Source organism: Sander vitreus, unplaced genomic scaffold, assembly GCF_031162955.1.
Source record: "Sander vitreus isolate 19-12246 unplaced genomic scaffold, sanVit1 ctg234_0, whole genome shotgun sequence".
NCBI lineage: Eukaryota > Metazoa > Chordata > Actinopteri > Perciformes > Percidae > Sander > Sander vitreus.
Window position 1 is genome coordinate 37,857 of NW_027595412.1, and position 24,657 is coordinate 62,513.

A 24,657-nucleotide genomic window follows, 5' to 3' on the forward strand; every position below is an offset into this window, starting at 1 on the left:
AGACAGTGAAGTTGAGAGAGAGACGGTGACGTTGAGAGGGAGACAGTGAAGTAGAGAGAGAGACAGTGAAGTTGAGAGGGAGACAGTGAAGTTGACAGAGAGACAGTGAAGTTGAGAGAGAGACAGTGACGTTGAGAGGGAGACAGTGAAGTTGAGAGAGAGACAGTGAAGTTGAGAGGGAGACAGTGAAGTTGAGAGAGAGACAGTGAAGTTGACAGGGAGACAGTGAAGTTGACAGGGAGACAGTGAAGTTGAGAGGGAGACAGTGAAGTTGAGAGAGAGCCAATCAGCCTCCATCACTGAAAACATCAGCCAGCCAATCAGCCTCCATCACTGAAAACATCAGCCAGCCAATCAGCCTCCATCACTGAAAACGTCAGCCAGCCAATCAGCCTCCATCACTGAAAACATCAGCCAGCCAATCAGCCTCCATCACTGAAAACATCAGCCAGCCAATCAGCCTCCATCACTGAAAACGTCAGCCAGCCAATCAGCCTCCATCACTGAAAACATCAGCCAGCCAATCAGCCTCCATCACTGAATCTGTGTCATGTTCTCGGGTCCAGACCTGAAGCTCTGGGGACACCATTCTCAAATACTGTTTACTTGGCTGGTTTTGCCTTTTGGCTCGATCCACTTCCTATAAAGCTCCTGGTAGCTCTCATCAGGGTTGGCCTCTAGGGAGTGGAATCTCTGCCTGATCTCATCGTTCATGTCTCTGCATTAATGTCTCTGCAATAATGTCTCAAGATTAATGTCTCTGGTTTAATGTCTCAGCATTAATGTCTCTGCATTAATGTCTCTGCATTAATGTCTCTGCATTAATGTCATATTTAGCAAGAACGGCAGATTTCCCCCGGGCCTAGTCAAGGGAGTCATCAATGTCCAGATATTCACTTCTAGCTTTGCCTGTCAGTAATGGGATTACATGAAAAACACAGTCTGTTGTTGGCCTCCTGCATGCTACAGCAATGCATTCAAATGTAATGAGAAAATGTTCAATATCATCATTATCAGTTAATATTTCCACCCAGCTGATGATGTGAGCAAGCCTGACCTGCAGAGGCCGCTGTTTGATTGGTCCTCATGGGTTCAGTTTGGGCTGGCGGGGGGTGTAGGGTGGATGTCTGAACCTCCAGATCTGGAGGATCAGAGTCGGCTGAAAGACGATCTGGAGATGTTCGGGCTTGAACTATATATATATATATCCAGTTTAGACCAGTTTAGACCGGGTTATAGACCAGTTTAGACCGGGTTATACCCAGTTAAACGAGTTTATGTGGCGCTGCAGTGTCTCAGTCCAGCCAGAGGGGGACAGCACTGCGTCATCTCTGCGTCATCTCATTCTCTTGATTAGAGAAGAAGCAGACCGGAAGTGACATGCGTTTCCGGGGCGCGCTGTTGTGTTGTGCAGAACGTCCTCCTGTCGGAGTTAGTTTGAGGAGTTTTGGGGATTTAAGAGAATAAAAGATGTACGACCAGGACGAAGGTGAGCGGAACCTTTAGCTTAGCTGCATGCTAACCTTAATGACCTTCTAATCAGGCACTGAATCATCAATATGCTAACAGCTAACAGAGGATGCTATCTGCTCTGTGCTTTGTTTCAGCTAACAGGCTAACATGCTAACGGGTAACATGCTAACAGAGGCTGCTGTTCAGTAACTAAAGTCCAGCTGGTTGGGTTTGTGGGGGAAGAAATATTCGGATACTTGACTTGAGTAAAAGTATTCATTAGAACAAGTACAATAGGTAGTCGGTCACGTGTATCAACAGACTGACTTTCTCTTCATGAGATCCGTCCTAACTACAGAACCTATCTTATATTCTCCGTGACATATTAACGCATTTATATCCTCAAATCACAAAGAGTTAAGCAACACAGATCTGATTCATTATGTCCGTTATACCTCCACTAATGACGTAACCTGTGTGTGTGTGTGTGTGTGTGTGTGTGTGTGTGTGTCAGATCCTCAGTATGAAGAGGACGATGATGAAATCACTCCAGATCTGTGGCAGGAAGCGTGCTGGATCGTCATCAGGTAACCTGGGGAGGAAATGAGCTCTTATTTTGAGGGGTTCTCTCTGTTTGCAGCTCTTATTTTGACGGGTTCTCTCTTTTTCAGCTTTTATTTTGACGGGTTCTCTCTGTTTGCAGCTCTTATTTTGACGGGTTCTCTCTTTTTCAGCTTTTATTTTGACGCGTTCTCTCTGTTTGCAGCTCTTATTTTGACGGGTTCTCTGTTTCAGCTCTTATTTTGACGGGTTCTCTCTGTTTCAGCTCTTATTTTGACGAGAAGGGGCTGGTGCGCCAGCAGCTCGACTCCTTTGATGAGTTCATCCAGATGTCGGTCCAGAGGATCGTTGAAGACGCTCCGCCCATCGACCTGCAGGCTGAAGCCCAGCACACATCTGGAGAGGTGGAGGAGCCGGTAAGAGGGGGTGGGGGGTCCCAGGCTCTCTCTGGGGGGACGGGGGGGGTCCAACATCTGGAGAAGTGGAGGAGCCGGTAAGGGGTGTCCCAGGCTCTCTCTGGGGGGAGGGGGGGGGGGTCCAACATCTGGAGAGGTGGGGGAGCCGGTAACGTCAGCATGACCTCAATGTGCTTCCTGTTCCAGCCCCGTTACCTGCTGAAGTTCGAGCAGATCTACCTGTCCAAGCCGACCCACTGGGAGAGAGACGGAGCGCCGTCTCCCATGATGCCCAACGAAGCCCGGCTACGAAACCTCACGTAAGTCTCATTTCCTGTCAGCTGATCTCAGCGGTCTGTAACCCGCGACCCAGGGTTACAGACCCACTTTGAGTCAGGGTGATCTCTGACCCCCCCCTCCCCCCCTCACAGGTACTCGGCGCCGCTGTACGTTGACATCACCAAGACGATCATAAAGGAGGGCGAAGACCAGCTGCAGACGCAGCACCAGAAGACGTTCATCGGGAAGATTCCCATCATGCTTCGCTCCACCTACTGTCTGCTGAGCGGCCTGACGGACAGAGACCTGTGTGAGCTCAACGAGTGTCCGCTCGACCCCGGGGGCTACTTCATCATCAACGGCTCCGAGAAGGTACGCTGTGACATCATCACGCACCGCTGACATCATTGTGTGTGTGTGTGTGTGTGTGTGTACCAGAGTATTTGACCAGTTTGGTATTAGTACTCTTACTGTACCGGAGGGGGGGGGGAGCACTTCACATAGAAACGATCAGCCATTCATTTCAATGTCCTCTGTAAATAGACAGTATTACAGGCTATGCTGCCCTGCTGGTAGGGGCAGTCATTACAACTTGACCTACTTTCACTTAGCTACGGTGCAGTAAAGTCAATCACATCTCCGTGATCTGCGTAGCGACAGTACAGTGGGACGTTAGCCTTCAACAGAGTGACAGTAATAACCTAATACACCATCATTACTGAGATTAAACTACATTCTCTGTTATATTTGCACTGAATAACACATTCAATAAACAGAAACAACTCTTGCAGCGCACATGAACAGCTATTTTCACACATAAAATAGCCCCCTCGTGAATTAGCCTACTGTTGCTAACGTCCATTCATAAATCCTGCATAACATCGTCCCGTACCTACAGGACATCAGACTTATTGATGCACGCACACAGCAGTGTCCACAAACTTAGTCCAATGAGGGGAGAAAGGAAAGTGTGATAGCGTTCCACGTTAACGCCTTTTCTCTCTCGCTCGAGACCGCTGTGTCCAACGTTACTAGCAGGTAGAGCGAGCTAATCTCAGGGAGAGAGAGAGAATGTATCACTGCAGCCAGTCCAGCAGCTCAAAGCCATGCTCTTTTTCACAAATAGGTTGCACGTAAGGGGGAAAAAGTAGCTTCCACGTAAGGGCTCTATCTTTCACCCTGCGCAGCACAGCGCAAAGCCCCACGCAAGTGTCTGCTAGTTTAAGACCGACACACTTGTCAATTTCCCGTCCAGCCCCCGCAACTAGGATTAGCGTGTGTCTGACAGGGTGGGGGGGCGCGGCGTCATGATGGGTGTGTGTGTGTGTGTGTGTGTGTGTGTGTGTGTGTACCACAGTATTTGACCAGTGTGGCTTTCTCTCCCAGGTTCTGATTGCTCAGGAGAAGATGGCCACCAACACGGTCTACGTGTTTGCCAAGAAGGACTCGAAGTACGCGTACACAGGCGAGTGCCGGTCTTGTTTGGAGAACTCGTCCCGTCCTACCAGCACCATCTGGGTCAGCATGATGGCCCGGGGGGGGCAGGTCAGTACTTCATTTACATCTTAGTCCATCTGGGTCAGAGATGCTTTCTGTCTCACCGCGGGGAAGAAGCTACGTATCCTAGCTACGAGTAACTCAGAGAGGATGTATTCTAGCTACGAACGCTGTGCAGCCAGTAGCCAGTAACATAGCTCAAACACAGCATTCGTGGTTCGACCGGTCGAGGCTGTTTTCTAAGATGGCAGCCGCATGTATACATGAACGCTACTGTCTTTATAATCCATCTTTTTAATAAACTGTCTGTACACTTCCAAAGTTCTCACTGCTTGGGTTAGCATGATCCTTGTTAGTGGTGTAGAAATACAGATTTACCATCTGCCCCGAAAGCTAGCGTTAGCAGCTAGCTACCAGTCAGCGGTAGCTTGTGTAAAGCTAGCGTTAGCAGCTAACCACCGGTCAGCGGTAGCTTGTTTAAAGTTAGCATTAGCAGCTAGCTACCGGTCAGCGGTAGCTTGTTTAAAGCTAGCGTTAGCAGCTAGCTACCGGTCAGCGGTAGCTTGTTTAAAGCTAGCGTTAGCAGCTAACCCCCAGTGTGCGCTAGCATGACAACGTGTCCCAGAGAACGGTTGACTCGGCACATATGCCATTAACCCCTCGGGTCATTGTGCTCTGGAACTGTCCTAATGATGATTCTGATTGTGGTCGTCTCCCAGGGAGTGAAGAAGAGCGCCATCGGCCAGAGGATCGTGTCCACGCTGCCCTACATCCGACAGGAAGTGCCCATCATCATCGTGTTCAGAGCACTGGGCTTCGTGTCCGACAGAGACATCCTGGAGCACATCATCTACGACTTCGACGACCCCGAGATGATGGAGATGGTCCGTTATGTAGCTTCTGACTGGCTCTAATTACACACACCCAGTACATTCATACTACATGACAACATACACACGAGATACTACTCATTTACTAGAATATTACACACCTAGTACATTCATACTACATGACAACATACACACGAGATACTACTCATTTACTAGAATATTACACACCTAGTACATTCATACTACATGACAACATGCATACGAGATACTACTCATTTACTAGAGTATTACACACCTAGTACATTCATACTACATGACAACATACACACGAGATACTACTCATTTACTAGAATATTACACACCTAGTACATTCATACTACATGACAACATACACACGAGATACTACTCATTTACTAGAATATTACACACCTAGTACATTCATACTACATGACAACATACACACGAGATACTACTCATTTACTAGAATATTACACACCTAGTACATTCGTACTACATGACAACATACACACGAGATACTACTCATTTACTAGAATATTACACACCTAGTACATTCATACTACATGACAACATACATACGAGATACTACTCATTCACTACAGTATTACACACCCAGTACATTCATACTACATACCAACAGTACACACACTCAACACCTGACTAATACATAGTTAGATATCTTCAATAGTTCATAACAGAAAGTCTGAAAATTCATCTTCTAGGTCACACAAAACACAGACAATTTAATAACTATGTAATCTAAAGTATCATGTACCAAGTCTGATTCTCAGTTATTGATGAGTGGTTGTTAGCCCCGCCCCCTGGGCCGTGATGTCACCGTGATGTCACCGCTGTGTTTCAGGTGAAGCCGTCTCTGGACGAGGCATTTGTGATCCAGGAGCAGAACGTGGCGCTGAACTTCATCGGCTCCCGAGGAGCCAAGCCCGGCGTGACCAAGGAACGCCGGATCAAATACGCCAAAGAAGTCCTGCAGAAAGAGATGCTGCCACACGTCGGAGTCAGCGACTTCTGTGAGACCAAGAAGGCCTATTTCTTAGGGTGAGACACACACTACACATACACACACACACACACACACACACACACACACACACACACCTACCTCACACAGACACACACACACACACAGCCTCTCCTTGATTTCCTGTTTATGGAGAAGGAGAACCCAGAAATGAATCAGGGAAAATGCAACTCTAATTGTACTGTATGTGTAACGGTCTGTATTGTGTGTAACAGTGTGTTGTGTGTGTGTAGTGTGTTTGTGTCTGCAGGTACATGGTCCACAGGTCTGTGTGTGTGTGTGTGTGTGTGTAACAGTGTGTATTGTGTGTGTTTTCAGGTACATGGTCCACAGGTCTGTGTGTTTGTGTGTAACAGTGTGTATTGTGTGTGTTTTCAAGTACATGGTCCACAGGTCTGTGTGTGTGTGTAACCGTGTGTATTGTGTGTGTTTTCAGGTACATGGTCCACAGGTCTGTGTGTGTGTGTGTAACAGTGTGTATTGTGTGTGTTTTCAGGTACATGGTCCACAGGTCTGTGTGTGTGTGTGTGTGTAACAGTGTGTATTGTGTGTGTTTTCAGGTACATGGTCCACAGGTTTGTGTGTAACAGTGTGTATTGTGTGTGTTTTCAGGTACATGGTCCACAGGTTGCTGCTCGCCGCTCTCGGCAGAAGAGAGCTGGACGACAGAGATCACTACGGCAACAAGAGACTGGACCTGGCCGGGCCCCTATTGGCCTTCCTGTTCAGGGGGTGGGGCTTCTTCTTACAACTATAACTTTAACACTCAGAAAACATAAACACATACTTTTATACACATTAATATGTGAAATAAAGCGGATGATAAACTTTCAGGATGTTTAAGAACCTGCTGAAGGAGATCAGGATCTACGCTCAGAAGTTCATCGACCGAGGGAAAGACTTCAATCTGGAGCTCGCCATCAAAACGCGAATCATCTCTGACGGGCTGAAGTACTCGCTGGCCACGGGGAACTGGGGCGACGTGAAGAAGGCTCACCAAGCCCGCGCTGGCGTCTCCCAGGTCAGATATCAGCCAGAACACATCAGCCAGAACACATCAGCCAGAACACATTAGCCAGAACACATCACCAAACATCTTCATTAACAACATAACCAAACTGTTTGGTTTCTCCTTCCTGCAGGTGCTGAACCGCCTGACCTTCGCCTCCACTCTGTCTCACCTCCGGCGAGTAAACTCTCCTATCGGCAGAGATGGGAAGCTGGCCAAACCGCGACAGCTGCACAACACGCTGTGGGGGATGGTGTGTCCTGCCGAGACGCCAGAGGTAAAACACAGAACTAAAACCAGTCAAAATGGTTTCCATATTCCTTCTACAGATCACAGAAATAAAACAGGCTATTGATCGTTTGCCTTGGTCATTTGATTGGGACACAACAAAATGGTGGTCGTTGTTAGTTGTCGCAGCTCGATTGGAGGAGAGCTCATAGACATATACTGTGTGTGTGTGTGTGTGTGTGTGTCTATATATATATATATATATATATATATATATATATATATATATATATATATATATATATATATATATATAAAATAACGCGTTAAAAAAAATAACGCAGATTAACCCATTCCATATTGAGGTTTGACCCGGAGCCGTTCTAGCACCATTGGACTGTAAAATGAAGGAGGAGACGAGAATGTTCTGCCTGGATCATTAACTGGAACATTTACTTGTAAAAATCTTCTTCCTGGCTACAGAAATCTGGTGCCACCAGTATGTCTACACTTCTCTCTGATGCTCTGAAGACGATACAGGCAACACAAACACCGCTGCACATGACGCTAGTTAACACTACACTCAACAGCAGCTAACGTTAGCCTACCTACAATAACCTTTGAAGTTATTGTAAATGTCCTTTTCCCATCTGATGGTTCAACAGCAGTTTACTAGTGAAATTAGTTATTGTTATTGTTATACATTATTATTAAATCATTTAATGTTGACCATATGGCCTTAGCAATAAACAAGCCCTTCTTTAATGTCACCAACTGTTGTTTAGTTCCTTTTTATTTATTTTCTTTTTTTACTTTCTTAAGTATCGGTTCAGGCACTGTTAATTATGTATGCGATTAATTAATCACAGAGTATGTAATTAATTAGATTAAAGTTTTTAATCGATTGACAGCCCTAATTTATAGATGTATATTTTATGTATATTTGTGTGTTTCTGTGTTCCAGGGCCACGCTGTAGGTCTGGTGAAGAACTTGGCCCTCATGGCCTACATCTCCGTCGGCTCGCAGCCATCTCCCATCCTGGAGTTCCTGGAGGAGTGGAGCATGGAGAACCTGGAAGAGATCTCTCCGGCCGCCATCGCAGAGTCAGTCGCTGCTTTAAATATATATCACAGTCTCAGCATTGAGTTTCTCTGTTTGTGTTTACATGTTTCAGACACTAAGATCTTTGTGTTTGAATGTTTCAGACACTAAGATCTTTGTGTTTGAATGTTTCAGACACTAAGATCTTTGTGTTTGAATGTTTCAGACACTAAGATCTTTGTGTTTGAATGTTTCAGACACTAAGATCTTTGTGTTTGAATGTTTCAGACACTAAGATCTTTGTGTTTGAATGTTTCAGACACTAAGATCTTTGTGTTTGAATGTTTCAGACACTAAGATCTTTGTGTTTACATGTTTCAGACACTAAGATCTTTGTGTTTGAATGTTTCAGACACTAAGATCTTTGTGTTTACATGTTTCAGACACTAAGATCTTTGTGTTTGAATGTTTCAGACACTAAGATCTTTGTGTTTGAATGTTTCAGACACTAAGATCTTTGTGTTTACATGTTTCAGACACTAAGACCTTTGTGTTTGAATGTTTCAGACACTAAGACCTTTGTGTTTGAATGTTTCAGACACTAAGACCTTTGTGTTTGAATGTTTCAGACACTAAGATCTTTGTGTTTGAATGTTTCAGACACTAAGATCTTTGTGTTTACATGTTTCAGACACTAAGATCTTTGTGTTTGAATGTTTCAGACACTAAGATCTTTGTGTTTGAATGTTTCAGACACTAAGATCTTTGTGTTTGAATGTTTCAGACACTAAGATCTTTGTGTTTACATGTTTCAGTGCCACTAAGATCTTTGTGAACGGCTGCTGGGTGGGAATCCACAAAGATCCCGAACAGCTGATGAACACGCTAAGAAAGCTCCGAAGACAGATGGACATCATCGTCTCCGAGGTAACCAAACACTCATCATAACAGATTATCTCATAACAGACTGATATGTTTCTTATTTTACTTCTTAAAGTACCAGTATGAGATCCTAACAGGAGTTACTCAGGACACTTAGGAGTAGGTCTAGACCACACTCTATCATTCTTAGAGACAAGAATTTCCCTCGAGCAAGCATTTGGTGCAACCGTGGTGAGGAAAACCTTCCTTTAGGGAGAAACCTTGGACAAAACCTGGCTCTCGGTGGGCGCCATCTGTCGCTGTAGCCAGTTGCTGTTTTATTATTTTAAGGAAACTGTTCATTAGGTGGTTTTAGAGAAGAAGGTCTTCAGCAGGAAGTGATGGAAGGACAGATTTGGGACATCAGAAAGTTCTGAGAGACGTTTGGTCTGCACAGGCTATCAGATGTCCCCAGCCGTGTCCTCTATACAGATATATGTTAATATTTAAACGGATAAATAATAAGATATATATAGCATCGTATATATAATATAATATGTTTCAGGTGTCGATGATCCGAGACATCCGAGAGCGAGAGATCAGAATCTACACGGACGCCGGACGGATCTGCCGGCCGCTGCTGATCGTAGAGAAACAGAAACTGCTGCTGAAGAGACGACACATCGACCAGCTGAAGGAGCGGGAGTACAACAACTACAGGTAAGACCTCCGGTACAGGTACAAGTACAGGTAAGACCTCAGGTACAAGTACAGGTACCACTACAGGTACAACTACAGGTAAGACCTCAGGTGCAAGTACAGGTACCACTACAGGTACAACTACAGGTAAGACCTCAGGTACAAGTACAGGTACGAAAAAACTACTGAACTACGGACAACTACAGGGAAACTACGGAGAACTGCAGGTTACAACTGCAGCTTGCTGACTGTTTCTGCAGACTTTGATGATTCTTCCAATAGATTTTGTCCGTAGATCTTTTAGGGCCCTATCTTGCACCCAGCGTAATAGACTTTGTACACCGACGCATGTATCATTCCTGTTTTGCACCCGACACACAGCGGACTTTTCCCGCCACAGACTCATGGCGGTAAATTAGGGAATGAACTTGCTCTCCCGGGGGCAGTTCAGCAAAAAGAGGAGGCGTGTTCCGGCGCAAACGTTCCCTAGTGCTATTTTTCAGTTTCAGAAAACATTTCTGCCACAGACCAGGAAAAACCTAGTCTAAAGTCAGTGGCGCGTTATTCAGATGCTATTTTAAGGGCGCAAGCTTGGCCGTAATGTAGAGTGTGGACATCCCGCATACACTTTGCTTCTCTCATCTCTCGGACCCAGACAGACAGACAGACAGACATGCATGCATACATACATACATACATACATACATACATACAAGGAAAAATATAACATTTCCATGAGTCATGGATGTGTTGATGACATAAATGAGGAAATATTAGAGGACTTAAGGAGATGTCATGTTGAACTGCATGTGCCGATGCCACTTAACCCAAATGCCCCAGCAGCAGCATGGGTTAGCTTTATAATAATTATAATAGCAAATCCACCATTATAGTAGCAAATCCACCATTATAATAGCAAGCCGCCATGGAACAAGCGCGCCTGCTTTTAAAGGGAATGTGAGAGAATGCTCTGATTGGTTTATTGCACGTTATGCCCAAACCACCCCTATGACTAATGTAGCTACTTCAGACCAACCCATTTTAGATTTGCATCGGGCGCAAGAGTCATATATCCCGCCGGTATAATAGCAACAGCACCCGAGATCCTCCCACAAAGCTACTTGCGTTTGGCATTTGATACTTGCGTTTCAGATCGTTAAAATAGGGCCCTTAGAGTTTGTCTGTTGTGTCTGTGGTCAGCTGGCAGGATTGTCTGTATTTGTAGTAGTAGTAGTAACGTTGTCTGTATCTGTTGTAGTAGTAGTAATGCTGTGTGTTGTGTCTGTGGTCAGCTGGCAGGATTGTCTGTATCTGTAGTAGTAGTAAAGTTGTGTGTTGTGTCTGTGGTCAGCTGGCAGGATCTGGTGGCGAGCGGTGTGGTTGAGTACATCGATACTCTGGAGGAGGAGACGGTGATGCTCGCCATGACGCCTGACGACCTCCAGGAGAAGGGCGTGGCCTACTGCTCCACCTACACGCACTGTGAGATCCACCCGTCCATGATCCTGGGAGTCTGTGCTTCCATCATCCCCTTCCCCGACCACAACCAGGTATTATCATTATTATTATTATTATTATTATTATTATTATTATTATTATTATTACCCATCCATGATCCTGGGAGTCTGTGCTTCTATCATCCTATATGCTACCTGTCTGTCTAACTGTCTAACTCTCTGCTACCTGTCAAACCCATCCTGTGAAAGAATATTTTGGTGTTGACACGTACTCAGTGATCCACTCTTGTTCTAGTCTCCCAGGAACACGTACCAGTCTGCCATGGGGAAACAGGCCATGGGCGTCTACATCACCAACTTCCACGTTCGGATGGACACTCTGGCCCACGTGTTGTACTACCCTCAGAAACCGCTGGTCACCACCCGATCCATGGAGTACCTGCGCTTCAGAGAGCTGCCTGCAGGTAACACACACACACACACACACACACACCTGGACAGGCAGGACCAAAGCTCAGTGGATAGTTCACAGAAATCCCTGCATTATTCAGCTTCATATATATATATATATATATATATATATATATATATATATATATATATATATATATATATATATATATATATATATACACACACACACACACACACACACACACACACACACACACACACACAGGTAAATGTGATTCTCAGTAGGACAGAGGTTCAGAAAGCAGGAAAACTCTTTGAGTACATCGAGTGATGTACTCAAAGAGTAAACCTAAGACGAGTGAAAATGTAACTCTGGTTTCAGTTCCAGGAAGAGTTGACTTAAACTCGACTCACACTCATGTTCGGACTGACTGTCAGTTAGTTCATAATGGGTCATCTGAGTGTGAACGGTAAAACTCGGAGTGGAGCTTCAGACCCGTAGGATCACTGAACAATGTGACAGTTCACTGATGAACAAAATTCCTATCAGAGATTCTGTGAGTATCTAGTCTGTGTCCAGACCCTCCTCCACAGCTCTGTGGAGGAAGGTCTGACTAGTCCACACAGCATTCCTGGATGGGAAGACAACGTGCTCTGGTTTATTGGCATTTCTTTAAGCCAATCACAATCATCGTGGGACCCGGACGGAGCCACGGTTCCCCTGCTAAATAGTCTCAGGAAGGAACTGGTTCTGGTGGAACATGTGGACGTTCAAAAGTAGTTTTAGTCAGAGGGACAGATAGTCTAGCTAGCTGTCTGGATTTACCCTGCAGAGATCTGAGGAGCAGTTAACCATAGTCCTCACAAATCCACCAGAGGTTAGAACGCCAACACAGAGACAGAGGAAGGGGACGCACATCTGGCGGCACCGGAGCATCCCTGAAGTGTTTTTTTGTTTTAAAGTTTTTTGTAACTTATTCCTGACTTTTCTAGCTTCTTTTGAAGACTTTGGCACTTTTGACCATGTTTTTATGGCGCTTATTTTGATGTTTATTTCAATGTTTTCGTCGCCTTTTCTGATGTTTTTGCCACTTTTTTCTACGTTTTTTAAAAAACCATTAGGTTAGAGGTTACACACAAAGGAAGAGGAAGGGAGGTGTGACGGACATCGGCCTAAATGAGAACCCTCCGGCGGCCTCGGAACAGTCCCCTAAATAAATTGTCGTCGATATAAACTAGCTAGTATCTAAGTGAAACTTTGTCTGGTGTTTTCAGGTATCAACTCCATCGTGGCGATCGCCTCGTACACAGGATACAACCAGGAGGACTCTGTGATCATGAACCGGTCGGCCGTGGACCGAGGCTTCTTCAGGTCGGTTACTAGCGTCTACAGCCAGCGTGTTACTGATGTCACCCAAAAACCGATCTAAAGACAGCAAAGGAATGAAGGCCACTTTAAATGACAGCAGAACGTAGTCAAGACTAAATAAGAATAAATTATAGGGTTGGGAATCCCCAGAGGCCCCATGATAGGAAATGACTGCAATTTAAACTTATTGTGATGTTCTGCAGAATAGTGCAATTTATTGCCTACCTTACTACTTGGCATCTGTGTATCAATATACACAACATGTATACAGTATTGCGATACTGTGCTTTATCGTTTTTTTTTCCCCACCCCTAAAATATAAATATATATATATATATATATATATATATATAAATATATGTGTGTTTGTTTTTTTCTTTCATGGGGCAAAGGTAGAGGAAACTCTGCTGTGTTTGTTTCTGTCTTTAAATCAGTTTTCACCCTGCAGATCTGTTTTCTATCGATCGTACAAAGAGCAGGAGTCTAAGAAAGGTTTCGATCAGGAGGAGATCTTTGAGAAGCCGACACGTGAAACCTGTTCAGGTGAGAACTGTTTTCTGTTTGCTTGTTGAATCATCTTAGAGGACTCAGACTTAGAGGGGTTGAAACAAGACCAGACCATGCCACGATAAAATGTGTAAAATGCACTACCATAGGCACTCCTCAAACTGATCTGAAAGATACCATTCCCATAAATAACACCCACAGTAAACAAATTAAGATTCTTCTTCATTCACCTCTCTATTGCCTTGCCATAATTGTCTCATGAGAATGCCTCGATAAAATAATCATAAAGCAGTTTTGGTCTTGAAATAAAATCCAGAGTCCTGTTTATCCGAGGGCGTGACGAGAAGTCTGGACACTAGTCTAATCTTCTCATCCAAACGGTCCTCAGGTATGAGACACGCCATCTACGATAAACTGGACGATGACGGGCTGATCGCCCCCGGCGTGCGTGTGTCCGGCGAGGACGTGATCATCGGGAAGACGGTGACGCTGCCAGAGAACGACGACGAGCTAGACAGCACCAACCGACGCTACACCAAACGAGACTGCAGCACGTTCCTGAGGACCAGCGAGACGGGCATCGTGGACCAGGTGATGGTCACGCTCAACCAGGAGGGATACAAGTTCTGCAAGATCCGGGTGAGTGACAATGACCCTTTAATGTTACGCAGCCTTCAAAACACTTATATCACGATATCACCATAACCGAAATGTAAGACAATACCTAGCCTCATATTTCAATGTAATGTCAATATAATATTTTATATATATATCTCCAGCCCTACTCTGTGTAATATCATTTTTTATTATATATCTATCTATCTATCTATCTATCTATATATATCTCCAGTCGTACTCTCAGTGTAATATAATTTTTTATATGTAATATATATATACGAGTGTTTCTGAGGACCGTTAGTTTCTTTGTGTCTGTTTGTGACGAGCCGTCTGTTTCCTGCAGGTTCGCTCGGTCAGGATTCCTCAGATCGGAGACAAGTTCGCCAGCCGACACGGCCAGAAAGGAACCTGTGGGATCCAGTACAGACAGGAGGTAAACAGGAAGTACACAGACACAACAGGAAGTAAAGAGACAAAGCAGGGAGTACAGACACAACAGTGTGTTGAAGGATTAATATTTCATATTTGTGTTGAAGGACATGCCGTTTACCTGTGAGGGAATCACTCCTGACATCATCATCAACCCGCACGCCATCCCGTCCAGAATGACAGTCGGCCATCTTATCGAGTGTCTGCAGGGAAAGGTATGATCATTAACAGTCTATAGGTGATATAATCAATAACTGTCTATAGGTGATATCAATAACTGTCTATAGGTGATATAATCAATAACTGTCTATAGGTGATATAATCAATAACTGTCTATAGGTGATATAATCAATAACTGTCTATAGGTGATATCGTCAATAACTGTCTATAGGGGATATCGTCAATAACTGTCTATAGGGGATATCGTCAATAACTGTCTATAGGGGATATAATCGTCAATAACTGTCTATAGGTGATATAATCAATAACTGTCTATAGGTGATATCGTCAATAACTGTCTATAGGTGATATAATCAATAACTGTCTATAGGTGATATAATCAATAACTGTCTATAGGTGATATAATCAATAACTGTCTATAGGTGATATCATCAATAACTGTCTATAGGTGATATCATCAAACTGTCTATAGGTGATATAATCAATAACTTTCTTCTTCACGAGGGTATAATCTATAATATTTAGAGTTTTCTGTGTGGAGCTATTTTAAGTTGTTTGTATTTATCTCTGTTATTATTATTATTATTGTTATTATTATTATTTTTGTTATTGTTATTATTGTTATTGTTATTATTATTTTTTTTATTGTTATTATTGTTATTATTATTATTATTATTTTTATTATTATTGTTATTATTATTATTATTATTATTTTATATTAAGGTGAGACACGGCATGCAAAGACATCGGGGGTTTTCACTGGTCAATTTTGAGATTTTGTCTTCAGTAACGTGTATCCTTTCAGACGTGAAAAAAAGTCCAAAATACCCATTTAGGTCTTTATCTTACTACACTGTCTGTTTGGGTCGGTAGATTTCTCCTACATTCAACAACAGCTGGCGATGGCTGTCTGCACCCTGTCATCACACGCACCGTTGGAAAGCTCCCTCTCTCCTGTACAATGCTGTCCGATCCAAATATGGTCATTTCCTTTTTATCAGCAACCAATCATGAAAGTAAAAGGGGGGGATTTAACTCTAAATGCGCAATCTCATTGGCTGATGCCAATTTCTGGCAACGTGATTCGCTTAGAATCGTCACGTGACGCGCTCTGACATTTCCGCGGTAGTTCAGAACGTCGAAAGAAGTGCGTCGAAAACGGTCGAAAAATCACCTCAGAGAAGACGAAAACAGGTGTTATTAGCAAGAAGACAATCAACACAGCAGGTGATGAAATGCCTTCACTAGTACGTTGATGTTTAAACTGTCGTTCAGAAAACAGGAGTTTTCAGACAGGAGGTAATCTGTCTCTCTCTCTCTCTGTCTCTCTGTCTGTCTGTCTCTCTCTGTCTCTCTCTCTCTCTGTCTCTCGCTCTCTGTGTCTCTCTCTTTGTCTGTCTCTCTCTCTGTCTCTCTGCGTGTCTCTCTCTGTGTGTCTCTCTCTCTCTCTCTGTCTCTCTCTCTCTCAGACTCTCCAAGTCTGAAATCTATATCCACCAACCTTTCCAGTCCTGTACCTAGTTATGTTAGGAAGACATTTACAGAGGGATTTGTAAATATATTATTCCTAGCCTGATTTATATAACATTTTATTCCAAAAAACATGGCGACAGTATGTTCTGCTTTACAGGATAACAATAGTAGATATCCATAAATCCCTCGGTAATGTTTTCCCATCTAATATGTGAACACAATGAAAAAATAATTTTGAACCTGGCTTCGTCCAATACGCAGATTTCGGTTTTTAAATTATATGCAAATTAGCGCATATTTAATTAGATAATGCCTAATTTGCATATTTAAACATTAAATTACAGAAAACCTGTAATACATTTTTTTCTCATATTAATGTAAGTAATCAACAGAGTTTCATGGTGATATCTGCTAGTTAAAAATGTTACCCTATTCACCTGTAGTGGCTCGCCTTAAATTCACTTTATTTATAGTATCAAATCATAACAGGAGTTATCTCAGGACACTACAGATAGAGGAGGTCTAGACCACACTCTATCATTTATAAAGTCCCATCAATTCCAGTAATTCCCCCAAGAGCAAGCATTTAGTGGGACAGTGGTGAGGAAGAGCTCCCTTTAGGAAGAAACCTGGACAGACCCAGACTCTTGGTAGGAGGTGTCTGACGGTGCTGGTTGGCAACAGTGGCAATAATCGTTATAATAAATAATAATGGAACAGTGACTACAAATGGTAGTCGTAGTAGTTCATGTCATAGCAGGGCACGGCAGGGTGTAGCAAGGCACAACAGAGCATTGCAGGACACGGCAGGGCGTACCAGGGTGTAGCAAGGCACAGCAGAGCACGGCAGGGTGTAGCAAGGCACAGCAGAGCATAGCAGGACACGGCGACAGCTGCAACCATGATTTAGGGGCCACCCTAATCCAGGGAAAGCTGCTGGGTGATAAAACAACATAAGGACTCCGGGGAGTAAGCTCCCCAGAGCTAGGTTAGTAACATTTCTGGGACAAGGAGGCACACAGATGGAAAGAGAGGAGAGGAGCTCAGTGTGTCAGAGGAAGTCCCCCGAGAGCTGGTCCAAGGCAAACCTGAGCCAGCTCTATAAGGGTTCTATATATTTACTATTATATTATATATTTCCCGTGGGATTTCACCGTTCTGTATTTATTGATGTCGTTTCAGGTTTCTGCTAACAAAGGTGAGATCGGTGACGCCACGCCGTTCAACGATGCCGTCAACGTGCAGAAAGTATCCAACCTGCTGTCTGAGTACGGGTACCACCTGAGAGGAAACGAGGTACACACACCTACTATTACTAGTTTATTATATTATTACACGTATTAGTAGTAGGGCTGTCAAACGATTAATTTTTTTTAAATCGTGATTAATCGCTGAAGTTCTATAGTTAATCACATTTAATCACATGATTATAATTGTATTATTTAGCATTTCAGAACAGTTTTTAAGTCCATATTAACAATGAAAGCCGTTCTCACCAGAGGATCTTAACTGGGAATCAAATGAATGCAAAGAAAGTGACTTTATGAACTTGATGTTAAGATTTGTAATTATTTATTTACTGTAAACAAAAGTAAAATGTGTGAATCTGTCATTATTGCACCATTCCTCCAAGTCCCTAACTAAAACCTAAAGATCCCTATCCTTACCAGAGTCTAGTGTTTAGTAACTCCTAAATAATGTAGATTCCTGACTGACGTCCAGTGATCAGCGGTTAATGAGACAGAGTTTGGACTCTGCAGCAGTTCCAGTGTGGCTGCTGTCTCCGTGTCCTACAGGCTGTATGGGGCTGCTGTCCCCCCCGACGGCCATGAGACAGGTCAGAACATGACAACCGTAGTACGTCTTTAAGACCCGAGTCCTCTACGATGCTGACAGGTCTGCAGTTAGTTGCTACCCGTTTAGCATGCTAGCAGGTAGCATCACGTTAACTGTACTACTATGCTTAGCTCGTAGCTGGTAGCTCCAGCTTGACGTGCTTCGTGATCTTTTAATTCAGCTTTACACAACGTGCATATGGTTTAGACTTGTCTACGAGCCGTCAGGGAGTTTTGGAAAATAGAAAGCTCCATTCAGAGTTATTGCTGCTGTGTTTCTCCATCATGCTGCACTGCTGAGCAAAAGAACATCAAAGCTTGTCTCAATTTCTCCAGAACACATCTTGATGATCCCCAAGACTTTTGGGACAACATTCTGTGGACCGATGAGACAAAAGTGGAACTCTTTGGAAGGTGTGTGTCCAAGTATATCTGGCGTAGAAGGAACACTGCATTTCATAAAAAAGAACATTATACAAACTGTAAAATATGGTGGTGGTAGTGTGATGGTCTGGGGCTGTTTTGCTGCTTCAGGACCTGGAAGACTTGCCGTGATAAAAGGAACTATGAATTCTGCTGTCTACCAAGAGATCCTGAAGGAGAATGTCCGACCATCTGTTCGTGTACTCAAGCTGAAACGAACTTGGGTTCTGCAGCAGGACAATGATCCTAAACACACCAGCAAGTCCACCACCCGAATGGCTGAAGAAAAACAAAATGAAGACTTTGGAGTGGCCTAGCCAAAGTCCTGACCTGAATCCTATTGAGATGTTGTGGTATGACCTTAAAAAGGCCGTTCATGCTCGAAAACCCTCTAATGTAACTGAATTAGGACAATTCTGCAAAGATGAGTGGGCCAAAATTCCTCCAGGGACGCTGTAAAAGCCTCATTGCACGTTATCGCAAACGCTTGGTTGCAGTTGTTGCTGCTAAGGGTGGCCCAACCAGTTATTAGGTTTAGGGGGCAATCACTTTTTCACACAGGGCCATGATGGTTTGGATTTTTTTTCACCTTTAATAATTAACACCTTCATTTACAAATTGCATTTTGTGTTTACTTGTGTTGTCCTTGACTTTTGTTTAAATTGGTTTGATGTTCCGAAACACTTAAGTGTGACAAACATGCAAAGGAACAGGAAATGAGGAAGGGGGCAAACACTTTTTCACACCACTGTATATATTTACTATTATATTATATATTTCCCGTGGGATTTCACCGTTCTGTATTTATTGATGTCGTTTCAGGTTTCTGCTAACAAAGGTGAGATCGGTGACGCCACGCCCTGCTCAACGATGCCGCCAACGTGCAGAAAGTATCCAACCTGCTGTCTGAGTACGGGTACCACCTGAGAGGAAACGAGGTACACACACCTACTATTACTAGTTTATTATATTATTACACGTATTAGTAGTAGGGCTGTCAAACGATTAATTTTTTTTAAATCGTGATTAATCGCTGAAGTTCTATAGTTAATCACATTTAATCAAATGATTATAATTGTATTATTTAGCATTTCAGAACAGTTTTTAAGTACATAATAACAATGGAAAGCAATTCTTACCAGTTTATCTTGATTGGGAATCAAATGAATGCAAAGAAAGTGACTTTATGAACTTGATGTTAAGATTTGTAATTATTTATTTACTGTAAACAAAAGTAAAATGTGTGAATCTGTCATTATTGCACCATTCCTCCAAGTCCCTAACTAAAACCTAAAGATCCCTATCCTTACCAGAGTCCATCTGGTGTTTAGTAACTCCTAAATAATGTAGATTCCTGACTGACGTCCAGTGATCAGCGGTTAATGAGACAGAGTTTGGACTCTGCAGCAGTTCCAGTGTGGCTGCTTTCTCCGTGTCCTACAGGCGTGTATGTGGGCTGCTGTCCCCCCCCCCGACGGCCATGAGACAGGTCAGAACATGACAACCGTAGTACGTCTTTAAGACCCGAGTCCTCTACGATGCTGACAGGTCTGCAGTTAGTTGCTACCCGTTTAGCATGCTAGCAGGTAGCATCACGTTAACTGTACTACTATGCTTAGCTCGTAGCTGGTAGCTCCAGCTTGACGTGCTTCGTGATCTTTTAATTCAGCTTTACACAACGTGCATATGGTTTAGACTTGTCTACGAGCCGTCAGGGAGTTTTGGAAAATAGAAAGCTCCATTCAGAGTTATTGCTGCTGTGTTTCTCCATCATGCTGCAGCCTGCAGCAGCAGGATGTGTTAGGAGGAAGTGGCAGCTTGATGAGAAGTAACGGTGCTGCAAAGGGTCAAAATAGTAGCTGTTGGGCCCCACGCCAAGCCCAGTGAAGTGAAAATACATTAATAAATGGAGGCATGAGATATATATATATATATATATATATATATAATATATATATATATATATATATATATATATATATATATATATATGTGTGTATATATGTATATGTATGTTTTTTCAGGTTCTGTATAACGGATTTACCGGCAGGAAGCTGACCTCTCAGATCTTTATCGGGCCCACGTATTACCAGCGTCTGAAGCACATGGTGGACGATAAGATCCACTCGAGGGCCCGGGGCCCCGTCCAGATCCTCAACAGACAGCCCATGGAGGGACGGTCCCGGTGAGGGACACACCTGTCTGTCTGACCTGTCTGTGTGTCTGTCTCTCTCTCTCTCTCTCTAACCTGTCTGTCTCTAACCTGTCTGACCTGTCTGTCTCTAACCTGTCTCTCTCTCTCTCTCTGTCCCAGTGATGGCGGTCTGCGTTTCGGGGAGATGGAGCGTGACTGTCAGATCGCCCACGGAGCAGCCCAGTTCCTGAGGGAGCGCCTGTTTGAGGCGTCTGACCCCTACCAGGTCCACGTGTGTAACCTGTGTGGGCTGATGGCCATCGCCAACACGCGCACGCACACCTACGAGTGCCGCGGCTGCCGCAACAAGACTCAGGTAATAACCTTGGTCTGTCTGTCTGTCAGTCTCTCTCTTTCTGTCTCTCTCTCTCTCTGTCTGACTGACTGACTGTCTCTCTCTCTGTGTGTCTCCAGATCTCTCTGGTGCGGATGCCGTACGCCTGTAAACTTCTCTTCCAGGAGTTGATGTCGATGAGCATCGCTCCTCGGATGATGACGTCATAGAGCGGTTCGGCCAATCACGCACCTCCCTGCGGACTTTAAACGTGACATCATCAGCAGGAAGTCCAAGTAGAAGTTTAATGTTTTTTATAGTTTCATGTCCTCTCGCTTTTTTTTTTGTAAAAGTCAAATAAATCTGAATTTCTTCTGACAATGATTCTGAGTCCTCATTGGTTCACACACACATCACATGACACATGGTCTTTGAACCCTAACAACACAAAAGTTAAAGCTACAATCATCCATTCACACAGCGCTGGCAGATCATACACATTATATATATATATATATATATAAAAAAATTGTTTAGGGCTGTCAATCAATTAAAAACTTTAATCTAATTAATGACATACTCTGTGATTAATTAATCTAAATTAATCTCATACATAATTAACGGTGCCTGAACCGAAACTTTTTAAGAAAGTAAAAAAAGAAAAGAAATAAAAACTTAATAAACAACAGTTGGTGACATTAAAGAACGGCTTGTTTATTGCTAAGGCCATATGGTCAACATTAAATGATTAATAATAATGTATAACAATAACAATAACTTATTTCACTAGTAAACTGCTGTTGAACGACAAAAACAACCACCAGATGGAAAAGGACATTTACAATAACTTCAAATGCACCACGAGGCTGTAGTTTACCAGTTTCATTGAACACACCGTCTGTGTTGTTTCTCCGATGGCAGCTGCAGATTGTTACATCCCGGTGTTGAATCCTCTACAGTAAAACACAGTCACACTTTACACCGTTTAGTGTTAGCTGTCAGCATTTAACCCTGTTTAATCCAGCTACTAGCTAGCGGTAGGCTAACGTTAGCTGCTGTCGAGTATAGTGTTAACTAGCTAGCGGTAGGCTAACGTTAGCTGCTGTCGAGTATAGTGTTAACTAGCTAGCGGTAGGCTAACGTTAGCTGCTGTGGAGTATGGTGTTAACTAGCTAGCGGTAGGCTAATGTTAGCTACTGTTGAGTATAGTGTTAACTACCTAGCGGTAGGCTAACGTTAGCTGCTGTTGAGTATAGTGTTAACTAGCTAGTGGTAGGCTAACGTTAGCTGCTGTTGAGTATAGTGTTAACTAGCTAGCGGTAGGCTAACGTTAGCTGCTGTTAAGTATAGTGTTAACTAGCTAGCGGTAGGCTAACGTTAGCTGCTGTTGAGTATAGTGTTAACTAGCGTCACATGCAGCAGGGTTTGTGTTTCCTGTAACGTCTGTTTCAGAGCAGCAGAGAGAAGAGCAGACATATCAGTGGAACCAGATAATTTTTTTAACGCGTTATTTTATCTCAGATTAATTAATCAAAATGAACGCGTTATTTTGACAGCCCTAAAATATATATATATATATATATATATATATATATATATATATATATATATATAAACTCACCTAAAGGATTATTAGGAACACCTGTAAGATTTCTCGTTAATGCAATTATCTAATCAACCAATCACATGGCAGCTGCTTCAATGCATTTAGGGGGGTGGTCCAGGTCTAGACAATCTCCTGAACTCCAAACTGAATGTCAGAATGGGAAAGAATCTGCTCAGTTACTGGGATTTTCACTCACAACCATTTCTAGGGTTTACAAAGAAGGGTCTGAAAAAGGAAAAACATCCAGTATGCAGCAGTCCTGGGGGGTGTTGTCCTTGTTGATGCTAGAGGTCAGAGGAGAATGGGCCGACTGATTCCAGCTGATAGAAGATCAACTTTGACTCCAATAACCCCTCGTTACCACCCAGGTATGCAGCAAAGCATTTGTGAAGCCACAACACGAGCAACCCTGAGGTGGTGGGCTACAGCAGCAGAAGACCCCACCGGGTACCACTCCTCTCCTTTCTGTTGAGACATTGTCACGAATGACGACTGGAGAGGAGGCTTTTCAAGTCTCAATGCGTGTATTTATTAACAAAAACACCACCAAAACATACTCAAACGAAATACAAAAACAGAATATTAAACTGAGGCAAAATGAACAGCAAACAAACAAAACGGTCACCTCACAGCAAACTGCCAATCTTCCTTCTGCCTTCTTCTACTGAAGCCCTTTTTAACTCAGCTTCCCCTAATTAGACCACCTGCACAGGTGAGTATAGGGGGCGCTATCCTGAGCAAGCAGCAGTAACACTTAAGTTTCTCAAAACCTCATTACAATAGGATAGATCAGTTACTGCCAACATTACTATTTACTATTTTACTATATACTATTTATACATATATGTGCACCCTCTACAATAGGTACCCCAAATATTATAAACATGTCATCTATCTTACCTATTGTTCTACATCTTAGGATTGCCCAGCCCCTCCCTACAGAGAGGACCTAATGAGGCAAACCTCCTCCTTCTTCTTCTTCTTCTTCTTCTTCTTCTTCTTCTTCTTCTTCTTCTTCTTCTTCTTCTTCTTGTGTTTTTGAATGGCGGTTGGCAACCAGCTTTTTGGAGCATTACCGCCACCATCTGGACTGGGAGTGTGCTCAAGAGGTCAACGTACACTTTCTTAAATCCTTTTTAATAACCCAGTTATCTTCAAAAAAGAAAACAAAAAATGAAAACAAATTTCACCAGATCGTTTTTGCAGTTTATCATGTAAATGTAACGTCATCTGGTTCTCACCAAGTTGTGAAATCAATCTTTGTCTGGCTTGACGGTATTTAGACAATACATAATTACATGCTCTATGGTCTCTTGACTATTGCAATATTCACACATTCCATCAACATGCTTTTTCATTATAAATAATGTTCCATTTAATCCTGTATGTCCTCGCCTCATTCTGGACACCACGTCTTCTTCCTGTTTACTTCTGTATGTATTCCTGCTCTTCCTGTTTACTTCTGTATGTAATCCTGCTCTTCCTGTTTACTTCTGTATGTATTCCTGCTCTTCCTGTTTACTTCTGTATGTATTCCTGCTCTTCCTGTTTACTTCTGTATGTATTCCTGCTCTTCCTGTTTACTTCTGTATGTAATCCTGCTCTTCCTGTTTACTTCTGTATGTATTCCTGCTCTTCCTGTTTACTTCTGTATGTATTCCTGCTCTTCCCCTTGAATTCCATACAGGTGTCTCCCAGACTGTTCATTATCCCACATTCATTTGTTTTAGCTTTAATTATACTTTTGACTTCAGCGTTACTGTATTTAATATCCATCTCTATATCAGGCAGCTCTGCTGCTTTCTTCGCACACTGATCTGCCAATTCATTACCTCCTACACCTATATGAGCTGGTACCCATATACATGTAGTACTAATACCTGACTTAATCAGATTGTTAGCTAGCTGCATTATTTCATACACTATGTCCTGTCTAGACTCAGACTGAAGAAACGTAAGGCTTAT

The 24,657-nt window shown here is 43.1% G+C and overlaps 1 protein-coding gene across 3 annotated transcripts; it reads left to right on the forward strand.

Annotated features, from left to right (window-relative positions):
- The first annotated feature begins 1,373 nt into the window (after positions 1-1,373).
- Positions 1,374-21,470, forward strand: polr2b (RNA polymerase II subunit B). 3 transcript variants are annotated; one of them, XM_078244426.1, is made up of 25 exons: positions 1,374-1,489; positions 1,967-2,039; positions 2,279-2,429; positions 2,616-2,728; positions 2,840-3,059; positions 4,074-4,232; positions 4,904-5,068; positions 5,895-6,091; positions 6,687-6,806; positions 6,909-7,095; positions 7,217-7,360; positions 8,276-8,415; positions 9,169-9,280; positions 9,780-9,934; positions 11,265-11,463; positions 11,666-11,834; positions 13,060-13,156; positions 13,602-13,696; positions 14,049-14,299; positions 14,622-14,711; positions 14,815-14,922; positions 17,543-17,656; positions 20,643-20,803; positions 20,933-21,128; positions 21,227-21,470. In XM_078244426.1, exons 1-25 carry the CDS (start codon positions 1,471-1,473, stop codon positions 21,314-21,316), a joined length of 3,525 nt encoding a protein of 1,174 aa, XP_078100552.1. In that variant the 5' UTR covers positions 1,374-1,470; the 3' UTR covers positions 21,317-21,470. The 3 variants fall into 3 exon arrangements, with proteins under 3 accessions (XP_078100552.1, XP_078100550.1, XP_078100551.1); XM_078244424.1 differs by lacking the exons at positions 20,643-20,803; positions 20,933-21,128; positions 21,227-21,470 and adding an exon at positions 7,795-7,851 and having other exon boundaries at positions 17,543-17,719; XM_078244425.1 differs by lacking the exons at positions 1,374-1,489; positions 1,967-2,039; positions 2,279-2,429; ... (1 more) ...; positions 20,933-21,128; positions 21,227-21,470 and adding exons at positions 2,501-2,506; positions 7,795-7,851 and having other exon boundaries at positions 17,543-17,719.
- The last annotated feature ends 3,187 nt before the right edge of the window (positions 21,471-24,657 follow it).

Coding starts and splice junctions, on each gene's coding strand:
- polr2b (XM_078244426.1), top strand. Junction 3,060..4,073: donor TCATCAACGGCTCCGAGAAG/GTACGCTGTGAC, acceptor TTTCTCTCCCAG/GTTCTGATTGCTCAGGAGAA. Junction 14,300..14,621: donor ACAAGTTCTGCAAGATCCGG/GTGAGTGACAAT, acceptor TGTTTCCTGCAG/GTTCGCTCGGTCAGGATTCC.